We start from the raw sequence: 12324 nt of genomic DNA on the forward strand, positions 1-12324 counted from the left end.
GGAAACCAATCACTCACTTCATTTCCTATCCTAACACATGCTTTACTACCTTTGTAGAAACTTTTCACTGCTTGCAACAACTTTCCACCAACTCCATATAACCTCATCACATTCCACATTGCTTCCCTATCAACTTTATCATACGCTTTCTCCAGATCCATAAACGCAACATACACCACCTTACCTTTTGCTAAATATTTCTCGCATATCTGCCTTACTGTAAAAATCTGATTCATACAACCCCTACCTCTTCTAAAACCACCCTGTATTTCTAAAATTGCATTCTCTGTTTTATCCTTGATCCTATCAATCATTACTCTACCATACACTTTTCCAACTACGCTTAACAAACTAATACCTCTTGAATTACAACACTCATGCACATCTCCCTTACCCTTATATAGTGGTACAATACATGCACAAACCCAATCTACTGGTACCATTGACAACACAAAACATATTAAACAATCTCACCAACCATTCAAGTACAGTTACACCCCCTTCCTTCAACATCTCAGCTTTCACACCATCCATACCAGATGCTTTTCCTACTCTCGTTTCATCTAGTGCTCTCCTCACTTCATCTATTGTAATCTCTCTCTCATTCTCATCTCCCATCACTGGCACCTCAACACCTGCAACAGCAATTATATCTGCCTCCCTATTATCCTCAACATTCAGTAAACTTTCAAAATATTCCGCCCATCTTTTCCTTGCCTCCTCTCCTTTTAACAACCTTCCATTTCCATCTTTCACTGTCTCTTCAATTCTTGAGCCATCCTTCCTTACTCTCTTCACTTCTTTCCAAAACTTCTTCTTATTCTCTTCATATGACTGACCCAGTCCCTGACCCCACCTCAGGTCAGCTGCCCTCTTTTCCTCACGTACCTTGCGCTTTACTTCCACATTTTTCTCTTTATATTTTTCATACTTCTCTACACTATTACTCTGCAGCTATTCTTCAAAAGCCCTCTTTTTCTCTTCCACTTTTACCTTCACTCCTTCATTCCACCATTCACTGCCCTTCCTCATGCTGCCTCCAACAACCTTCTTGCCACACACATCACTTGCAATCCCAACAAAATTTTCTTTTACTAACTTCCACTCCTCCTCTAAATTGCCAGTTTCTCTTACTTTCACTTCGTCATATGTCATTTTCAACCTTTCCTGATATTTACTTTTTACCCCCGGTTTTATTAGCTCTTCAACCCTCACTAGCTCCCTTTTACATTCACCTACTCTATTCCCCCCACTCTTTTGCTACAACTAATACTAGGTAATACTAGGTATGCAATAAATTCTAATAGCCAGGCCTTCTCCCATCTAGAAGTTTTATTCCAGCCGTGAACAGGTTGTGGAATGATCTCCGTAATTGGGTAGTTGAATCAGTAGAACTTCAAATGTTCAAACTCAATTCAAAAGTTTTTATGTTGAAAAGTCTTACACAAGTGGTTTTATAGTTTATATATCAAATATTTGTTTTAATGTTTTAAAATATTTTATTTCAAGTTTCATTACTTCTTATATTGTTTATTTATTTCCTTATTTCCTTTCCTCGCTGGGTTATTTTTCCCTGTTGGAGACCTTCCTTGGGCTTATAGCATCTTGCTTTTCCAATTAGGGTTGTAGCTCAGCTAGTAATAGTAATAGAAATGGATTTTCATCTTAAAATGAAATTTTATTGCATACTTACCGAACAATTATATAGCTGTAGGTTCCCTACGACGGCAGACAATAGATTCAAAATTCCGCGGTGGCGCTGCCATAGCTGACGTAGGTGACGTCACCTCCCTCCACTCGGGGGAGCTACAGGTACAACCATCCAATTAACAACAATTCGTTCTGCCCAGCCATCCACTAGTGGGGAGGAGGGAGGGCTTTAATTAATAATTGTTCGGTAAGTATGCAATAAAATTTCATTTTAAAATGAAAATCCACTTTTATTGCAGTGTCTTACCGAACAATTATATAGCTGATTACCAATTGCAAGGATGGGGGGACTGTGGATGTAAGTTTTACTTCAACAATAACATATGATTATTGAAAATAAAGTAAGCCCCAGAGCACTGTTACTGCCTGTTGTACCTTACCTTATAAGAGAGCTACTGCAGGAGAATACTGCCTCTGGTCGGTGCTCATCTTACATAGTAGAGGACTTGGAATATGACCAATGGGTGCCTCTACATAAAGTGGAAAATCCTCGTAGTCATGGTGTTTCCCACTGACTTAACAAAGTTACAATAAAATATTGCCCTTGCCCCTGGGCTGAGACCAGAAAATAAACAACATGAAAAACTGTCACCTACACCGAAATAAAAACCTTTACCCACCAAAACTAACCCTAAAATGACAGGTGAATACTCCAGATACATTGTATCCCCAGACATCCCTTTACCTCGTCAACCTTGATACAAGGCGAAACATATGTTAATAGAGGGAACAACCCCCCATGTCGTTTCTCCCAACACTATGCCAGTTACCGAAAGTGGACAGAGTGACTTACAATCCTCAAACACTGTCTCGATTTCTTTCAAATAATGCGTCGCAAACACTGATTTAGACCTCCAATAGGTACTACGCATGATAGCGGATAGCGACAAGTTGTGTCGAAAAGCAAAAGTTGATACCGCTCGAACTTCGTGTGCTTTCACTCTCAATAAAGGAAACACTGCATCGTTAGCTTTAGAATGTGCTTCCACAATTAATTCTCCCAGAAAAAAAGAAATAGCGTTTTTCGAGAGGGGACGAGAGGGATTTTTAACAGAGCACCACAAATGATTCGACTGACCTCTAATTTTCTCTGTTCTGCGTATGTAATATCTTATCGCCCTTACAGGACATAAGAGCCGTTCTTCTTCTTCCTGGCCTATCAAGTCTGTCAGGTTTTTTAGAACAAAATTACATGGCCACGGATTAGAAGGGTTTTCATTTTTCACAAGAAAATTTTGTTCTACAGAGCAAACTGCATTGCCTTGAGAAAACCCCACTTTTTTGTCCATTGCGTGTAACTCGCTAACTCTTCTAGCTGATGCCAATGCAACTAAGAACAACGTCTTCTTGGTGAGATTCCTCATAGAAGAAGAAAGTAACGGTTCGAAGTGGGGCCCCGAAAGCCGTTTAAGAACAATATCGAGATTCCAAGCTATCGAGCCCTTTGCCGATTGGAAGTCTCCAATGATTTAATTAGATTGAAAGATCACTATTCGTGGATAGGTCTAATCCTCTGTGTTTAAAGACTGAAGCCAACATCGCTCTGTATCCCTTAATAGTCGAAGGTGCTAAACTCTTAACATCCCTTAAAAAAAGAAGGAAATCAGCTATTTCGTTCACAGATGTTTCAGAAGAAGAGACTTTAGTCTGTCTACACCACCATCTTCAAAACACTCCCCATCTAGACTCATATAGTTTGTTAGAAGAAACTCGTCTACAGTTCGCGATAGCTTCTGCAGCTTGCTTCGAAAAACCTTTTGCTCGGACGAGACTCCTGACAGTCTGTATCCTGTCAGTGCCAGAGCGGATAATCCTTGGTGGAATCTTTCGAAGTGAGGTTGTCTGAGTAGACATTTCTTTAACGGAAGCAGTCTGGGGAAGTCTACGAGCAGGTTGATGAGATCTGGAAACCATTCTTTTCTTGCCCAGAATGGAGTGATTAGTGTTAGAGAAAAATTTTTGTGGAATGTCACTTTGTTCAGCACCTGTCTTATTAGGCCGAACGGGGGAAAGGCATACGTTTCCAGGCCCGACCAGTCTAGTAACATTGCATCGACTGACTATGAAAGAGGATCTGGGACTGGGGAACAAAACAGCGGAAGACGATTGTTCTTCGAGGTTGCGAAGAGATCTATCATCGGTTTTCCCCAAAGTTACCACAGGTCTAAGCAGACCTTCGCATCGAGTGTCCATTCTAACGGCAGTACTTGATGACGGTGACTTAGTCCGTCCGCTAACACGTTCATTTTCCCTTGAACAAATAGAGGGATTAACGTAACCTGATATTTCTCAGCCCAAAGAAGCAGATCTTTTGCAAGGTTGTAGAGGGTGAAGGAGCGCGTTCCCCCTTGTTTCCTGATGTAGGAAAGTGCCGTTGAGTTGTCTCCGTGTACAGCTACCACTTGTCCTGTCACAAGATGAGAGAATGCCTGAAGTCCCAGGAACACCGCCAATAGCTCCCTAACGTTGATATGAAGGGATCGCTGCGATTCCGACCATTCCCCTGATGTTTCGTTCTTCCCCAACAGGGCTCCCCAACCTATGTCGGAGGCGTCTGAAAAGAACTGTAGGATTGGGTGGAGGTGAAGGGAAAGACCTACCAGTCTTGGTTTTGAAAGCCACCACGCTAAGTCGTCCTTGATTCCGTCTGGAATTGGGAATATTGCCGAGTCCGGTTGAGTCTTTCTGCACCATGAAGCTTTCAGGAAGAATTGCAGGGGCCTCATGTGCAGCCTTCCGAGTTTGACAAACTGTTCCACCGAGGTTAGTGTTCCTAACAGACTGGTCCAATGGTTGGTGGAACAGGACTTGCGGTTCAGGCAATCCTGAACTATCTCCAGACACGACTGGACTCTCTTTGGTGACAGAAAAGCCCAATAAACTAGAGAGTTCAGAGTCATCCCCAAATAGAGAATGTCCTGAGAAGGAATTAGCCGAGATTTCTAATCGTTTATAAGAAGGCCTAACAAGTGAGTTAATGAAAGAGTCCTCTTGAGATCCTTCAAGCACTGACTTTCCGAAGAGAAGCGGCGAAGCCAGTCGTCTAGGTAGAGTGACACTCTGATGCCTAGGAGGTGTAACCAATTTCCTAGAGGAGACAACACTCATGTAAATACTTGCGGTGCTGTCGAAAGGCCGAAGCAAAGAGCTCGAAACTGGTAGATCTTGTCCATGAACACAAACCGAAGATATTTCCCTGAGTTCTGATGGATCAGAATGTGGAAATATGCATCCTGCATGTCCAGGGATACCATCCAGTCCCCTTGACGAAGGGATTCCAACACTGAACAAGTCGTTTCCATATTGAATTTGGTCTTCTGGACGAACAAATTCAGAGCGCTTACGTCCAGTACGCGCCTCCAGCCCCCCGATGACTTGGGGACTACAAACAGACAGTTGTAAAACCCCGGGGGATGTCCTGTCGCTTATCTCCTCTATTACCGCCTTCTGTGCGAGAATGTCTATTTCTCAAGTTAAGGCTACAAACTTCCCCGAGCCTGGCGAGTAGGCGGGTAATGTGATGGGAACATTGGATAGAGGCGGAGTGTCTTTGAAAGGAATGGAGTAACCGAACTGGAAAACTTGTGTCACCCAGGGCTCTGCCCCTCTGCGACTCCATTCCTTCCAAAAAAGGCTCAACCTGCCCCCTACTGGTGCATGAAGGATTGAAGGATCACTTAAGATGATTTCGTGTCGGATTTGGTCGAGGACTTGGTTGGATGTTGTAAATTAAATAGAGGCCTGACGAACCATCTAGACCTATCCCCCTCGGAAGGGTTTCTTCTGCAAAGGTGAAACCGAGGTGATAGTCGTCACAGTCGAGGGTTTCATCCGCTTGGAAGACTGTGCAAGCAAGTCATTAGTAGACTTCTTCTCTAATGCGGAAAGAATCTTGGTCACTATCTCTTCTGGAAACAGATGATCCTTGTCCAGAGGAGAAAACAAAAGGGCGGACTTCTGAGACGAAGCGACTCCTTTCAAAACAAATGAACACCAGAGCTGTCTTTTCTTGAGAGTCCCGAATGCAAAGAGAGAAGACAGTTCATCGCAACCATCCCGAATTGATTTGTCGGCACATGACAAAACCCCAAGCCAGTCCGATGACAGGTCTTCCTGAAGAGTAGAGCAATCCTCTATTTTCGTAGCGAGAACTCCAATCGTCCAGTCCAAGAAACTCATAATTTCTAAAACCTTGAAAATATTCTTTACAAAATGGTCCAACTCAGGCGAAGTAAAGAAAATTTTAGCTGCTGCAAATGCGGATCTCCTATTTGCATCCACTAAGCCAGAGAAGTTCCCCTGAGAGGAGGCAGACACTCCCATAGAAGGGGCTTCCCCGGTTACATAGAACCTATACCTCTTCTTAATAAGTTTCGACGGAGGATAGGCGAAAGTATCTTTCCCAAGATCTCTCTTGACCTTCAACCAATCTTCTATATCATGAACCGTACGTTTAGCAGCCTTGGAAAGAACGAGCTTCGGAAGAAGAGAATGGACGTTCTTCCTTCTCATCGGAAAAATAGAAGCAGGCGACCTGGGAGCGGCTGCTACGAAGTAATCCGGATACATGTCGAGAAGATAACGTAAAAGCTTCGAATAACATGAAAGATTAATAGTGTCCGTTTCTAAATCTTCCTCGTCATCCGACGAAATCGGCGATAGAGACTGTTCTTGATTCGACTCATTGTTCTTCGTACCGTGCTTATCTTCTTTCATCCAGTTCATCAGTTCTTGCAACTGTCGACGTAACTGAACTAAACTCTCTTCTTCTAGTGTTGAAGTCGAAGCAACTGGAGTTGTGGATTTCGACACGTTCGCCGGAGGTGTCGCATACGAAGTCGAAGGACAAGGTTCGAAAGTTTGAGGAGTCGAAAATCTCGATGAACTTAGAATCGGTCGTTCCACAACCGAGTCGAAGGCAGCAGTCGCTGTCGTAAGAATGCGAGGCGAAGTCCACGTAGCTACACTGCACGACGGGCGAGCGATATCTACTTCCTTGGTTCTTTTCACAGGAGAAGAGAAAACCTCTTCATTCGAACGTCTCTTAAACGGACGTGAAACTGAAGAATCAAGCCACTTACAACGTCTAGCCAAAGTAGAATCACTCGACTTACGACGTCTCACTGGAGTCGAATCACTCGACACTGTCGATAACTGGTCATCAAACGACACCCCTTTCCAATGGCGTTTAGTCGAATCCTGCTGTCGCACCACAGGATCGACTGAGGAAGCGACTGTCTGTGGGCAAACCCGGACAGTCTCCCTTGGACCTCCGGTATGTCTTCTCCCCAAGGCGGGGGAGCGGGACAGTGACCTTCGTCTGGGAGAACTATCGGGACAAACAGCCACCCCCTCCGAATGCATTGAAATAACACTTTTCACTTCACTAGAAGTCTTTCCTAAGAAAGACTTTACAGATAATCCTAACTGCATTACCGTATTCGCTAAAACATGAAATTTCTTTTCAAATTTAGATTCAAGACTGGCAATGGTGTCAGGAGAAACTCGATGGGAAGTTGGCGAAGGCGTTACAGGAGGAGGAGTAGGAGAGCTCAAGATAGGAGACGTAATAGGAGGAGAAGGAGAAGTAATAGGAACAGGTGCTTCGATAGACGAAACAGAAGAGGATAAACTAGACTTGTTTTCAGCTCTAAGAGCCGCCTTTCTCTTCCTGTCCTTAATTACTTTCCCTGAGTGAGAAACAAAAACTTTCCACTGTTGTTCACTCCAATCCTTGCATTCATCACAAGTCAATTCTTTAGAGCACTCACAACCCCTACACTTAATGCACATAGTGTGCGAATCATAAATTAATTTAACTAGCCTAGTTTTGCACCCTCTGGCGCAAAACCTAAATACTGAGGGACTAGAGTCCGACATGATGGTATGACCACAAAAATTGTAGAAACGAAAATCAGATTCAATCCTACAACATGGAGTTTGAATACTTCACCGAAATTGAAGAGATAATGCTCCCCAACCAATGAAGAAAAAAGTCTGCACCACCACCGATGTTCACCAGAAGCCGGCAGAGAACAAATTATTGTTAATTGGATGGTTGTACCTGTAGCTCCACAGAGTGGAGGGAAATGACGTCACCTATGTCAGCGATGGCGGCGCCACCGCAAAATTTTGAATCTACTGTCTGCCGTCGTAGGGAACCTACAGCTATATAACTGTTCGGTAAGACACTGCAGTAAAATTAACTCATTAGCTATTATAATAGAACTAACTTGTTTGCAAAACGTGCAAAAATTTTTTTTGAATATGCCAATACTATTCCTAGCAGCAGAGATGGGTAATGACAAAGAAAATGGACATATTTCAGAAGTGTGACTTCTGAATCCTAAGATTTATAGATAGCATGCAGGATGAGGACTACATGACAACTAAGGAAGTTGTGAAGAAAAAGGGTATCCAGTGGATTGAAAAAAAAAAACAGAGGTACCTTTTCTTTAAATGGTTTGAACATATGATGAGAAGGGTTGAAAAACCAACTAATCAGGAAAGAAGAAAATATGAAAGTGGCTATAAGATGATATAAGACAATGTAAAGAACCTATTCCACTTAGTACCTGTAAAGCGAGTATATTACATCTATGTGATAATTAAGATGATAATGACAAATGGTGCTTGTAACCACAGCAAAGACAAAATTATTTTCATCTTACTGTTACTATGGATTTCATCTTACTGTTACTATGGAATCAAGTATTTCACTGACTTAGTAATAGGTTTCAAAGAAAACATGATAGACTTAGCTACATATAGAAATATCAAGATTCATAATTTCTTTTTATTTATCAACAATAAACCATAATTACCTCTGTAGACGTGGGGACCCGTACATACAAGATGAGATGCTTCCCTCCAAATATTATGGGAAGAGTTTTAGGGATTAATTTAATTCCACCAGGCGGCTCCACATCAAAAGTAACACTCACATCTTGAACAGAGTCTTGTAGCATTGAGCGCACTAGTCCCATCACCTATGAATAAATGACTTGATAAAAATCTTACTCTGTTATATTACATGATCTAAAGACAATAACAGTTTCTCAGATTTGAAACAAAATACTGATAACACAATTACATTATTACATATAGATCATAATACTTAAGACTTACCCAGTGCATTCCTTTGATTTATCTGTTAAAATATAACTATAACAGTTCCTAGTTATACTTAGTAAAAAGGACCTCATAATGCATAAGTCACCTTTGTGACATTTACTCTTATAAAATTGAACAAATACTTTGGCATCCATAAAAAGCTTAACACACACTGGCCAGTTATTTAACCATACTTTCACCACCATACCTTGGGAGTAAAGTCGCCCTAACAACTACAGGTGCCTTTCTGTTTTGCCATCGCTTATCTGCCATTTCCCTTCCTCAAAAAAACTCTAACTTTCAACAAACCCATTCTTCTCTTACAACATTCATATCTGCCTTCAACAGCTACTCAAAATAACCTACTAACACAGAATTACATCGCTCCCTTTATATATTATATTCTAAGCTCTAACTCTTGGTAGATATTTCTTTTTGCATTTACACTGGTAGTAGGTCGGCCAGGGCACCAGCTGCCCGTTGAGATACTACCGCTAGAGAGTTATGGGGTCCTTTGACTGTCCAGACAGTACTACATTGGAATCTTCTCTCTGGTTACGGTTCTTCCCCTTTGCCTACTCATACACCGAATAGTCTGGACTATTCTTTACATTTTCTCCTCTGTCCTCACACACCTGACAACACAGATTACCAAACAATTCTTCTTCACCCCAAGGGGTTAACAACTGCACTGTACAGTAATTGGTCAGTGGCTACTTTCCTCTTGGTAAGGGTAGAAGAGAGACTTTAGTTATGGTAAGCAGCTCTTCTAGGAGGACACTCCAAAATCAAACCATTGTTCTCTAATCTTGGGTAGTATCATAGCCTCTGTACCATGGTCTTCCACTGTCTTGGGTTAGAGTTCCCTTGCTTGAGGGTACACTTACGCACACTATTCCATGTAATTTCTCTGCCCTTTGTTTTGTTGAATTATTTAAAGTTTATATATGAAATATTTATTTTAATGTTGTTACTGTTCTTAAAATTATTTTATTTTTCCTTGTTTCCTTTCCTCACTAGGCTATTTTCCCTGTTGGGGCCCCTGGGCTAATAGTATCCTGCTTTTCCAACTAGGGTTGTAGCTGAGTAATTAATAATAATAATAATAATAATAATAATAATAATAATAATAATAATACTTGTTTTCTCAAGAAATTATATGCTTAAATTCATCAGTAAAATTTCAAAAGACCCACCGATTGTTCTTAGCTCACTTTGTTCTAAACTAAGTAATTTGCATCCTGGATGTACACACATGAAATTTATATGATCTCCCTTATCCCTTCACTAGCCTTGCTTTATTTTCTACCCCTGCTTTTTCATCATCCTGCCTCTTAATGATTTTATTCTTACTACCTATCCTCATAAACACAAACAACCTAAAAAGGTTATATATGTATGGGAGAGAAGTTATCAAAAAGTGTTATGGGTTATTTGCATTTGATGGTTCTAAATTGTCTATCTATCTATATACCAAGGCACTTCCCCCATTTTGGGGGGTAGCTGACATCTAACAAATGAAAAAAAGGGAACCTTTCCTCTCTCCGCTCCTCTTCAAACGAGTTCGACTGGTACTGCTAGGGTGCCACAGCCCACCCTCCCACATTATCCACCACAGATGAAGCTTCATAACGCTAAATCCCCTACTGCTGCTATCTCCACGGTCATCCAAGGCAACCGGAAGGAGCAGCAGGGCCTACCGGAACTGCGTCACAATCCCTCGCCATTCATTCCTATTTCTAGCACGCTCTCTTGCATCTCTCACATCTATCCTATCACCCAGAGCTTTCTTCACTACATCCATCCACCTAAACCTTGGCCTTCCTCTTGTACTTCTCCCATCAACTCTTGCACTCATCACCTTCTTTAGCAGACAGCCATTTTCCATTCTCTCAATATGACCAAACCACCTCAACACATTCATATCTACTCTAGCTGCTAAATCTTTTCTTACACCCGTTCTCACCACACTACTTCGTTCCTAACCATATCTACTCGAGATACACCAGCCATACTCCTCAGACACTTCATCTCAAACACATTCAATTTCTGTCTCTCCGTCACTTTCATTCCCCACAACTCTGATCCATACATCACAGTTGGTACAATCACATTCTAATACAGAACTCTCTTTACATTCATGCTTAGCCCTCTATTCTTTACCACTCCCTTCACTGCCCCCAACACTTTGCATCCTTCATTCACTCTCTGACATACATCTGCTGCCACTCACAATTTGCTGCAACAACAGACCCCAAGTACATAGGTCCTCAGGTTACAACGGTCCGTACTTACGCTGTTTCGAGGTTACGAATGCCCATAGAAATATAAAAAATAATATTAAGCGTCGTTCCGTCTCACATCGTTAGTGTCGTAAGAGACGTAAACAATTGCGAACTAGTTTCTAGCGCGCAGCGGATGAATACGCTTTGTGGTGGTTGTGGGCGAGGAGGACGGCGTCTCAGTTCCAGTGATAAGCCATTTTGGTTGTGTTTGCCTGTTCTCTCTCTCGTTTTTTTTTAACTTTTTGCCCTTCATTATGGCTCCTAATCGTAAGGCAGATTCTTCTGATGGTAGTGCATCAAAAAAAGAAAGGCCATCACCATGGAAGTGAAATTAGATATTATTAAGCGGTCTAAAAACAGCGAAACACCAACGAACATTGGCCGATAACTTGGCCTTAGTTGTTCAACAGTGGCTACTATTCTTAAGCATAAGGAGCCCATCGTTAAACATGTGAAAGGATCTGCTCTTATGAAATCAACAGTGATAACCAAGCAGCGTAGTGGTTTAATTATTGAAATGGAAAGATTATTAGTGCTTTGGTTGGAAGATCAAAATCAACGGCATATTCCGCTGAGCCTAATGGTGATTCATTAGGAATAAGGTAAGGAATTGTTCTCTTTTTTTATTAATATTTACTTTAATTCATGTGGTAAAAAATTGCTTTCTCTTTTTCTAGTACTGTTTTTGTGTCATTTGATACATTTTATTATAGTGCAATACTTTACAGTACAGTACAGTACGTATAGAGTAATCTATTTATGGTGTTCCGACTTACACTGAAATTCGGGTTACACCGCGTCTTAAGAACAGATCAACGTTGTAATCCGAGGACCCCCTGTACTTAAACTGATCTACTTCCTCAAGTAATTCTCCATTAAACATGACATTCAATCTCACACCACCTTCCCTTCTCATACATCCCATAACCTTACTCTTACCCACATTAACTCTCAACTTCCTTATCTCATATACCCTTCCAAATTCTGTCACTAATCGGCCAAGCTTCTCTTCCGCGTCTGCAACCAGTACAGTATCATCTGCAAACAACAACTGATCTACCTCCCATTCATGATCATTCTCGTCTATCAGTTTCAATCCTCATCCATGCATTCGAGCATTTACCTCTCTCATCACTCCATCAACATACAAGTTAAACAACCATGGTGACATCACACATCCCTGTCTCAGCCGCACTCTCACTGAAAATTAATCGCT

General features: G+C 41.6%; 1 protein-coding gene across 2 annotated transcripts in view; it reads right to left on the bottom strand.

Moving 5' to 3' along the window:
* LOC137651218 (von Willebrand factor A domain-containing protein 5A-like) overlaps positions 1-12324 on the bottom strand; it is a 339908-nt gene that overhangs the window by 194739 nt on the left and 132845 nt on the right. For both annotated transcript variants that reach the window (XM_068384404.1, XM_068384406.1), the window contains exon 11: positions 8535-8699. In XM_068384404.1, coding sequence (XP_068240505.1) covers positions 8535-8699 — 165 coding nt within the window. The remainder of the gene's footprint in view (positions 1-8534; positions 8700-12324) is intronic.

Source organism: Palaemon carinicauda, chromosome 12, assembly GCF_036898095.1.
Source record: "Palaemon carinicauda isolate YSFRI2023 chromosome 12, ASM3689809v2, whole genome shotgun sequence".
NCBI lineage: Eukaryota > Metazoa > Arthropoda > Malacostraca > Decapoda > Palaemonidae > Palaemon > Palaemon carinicauda.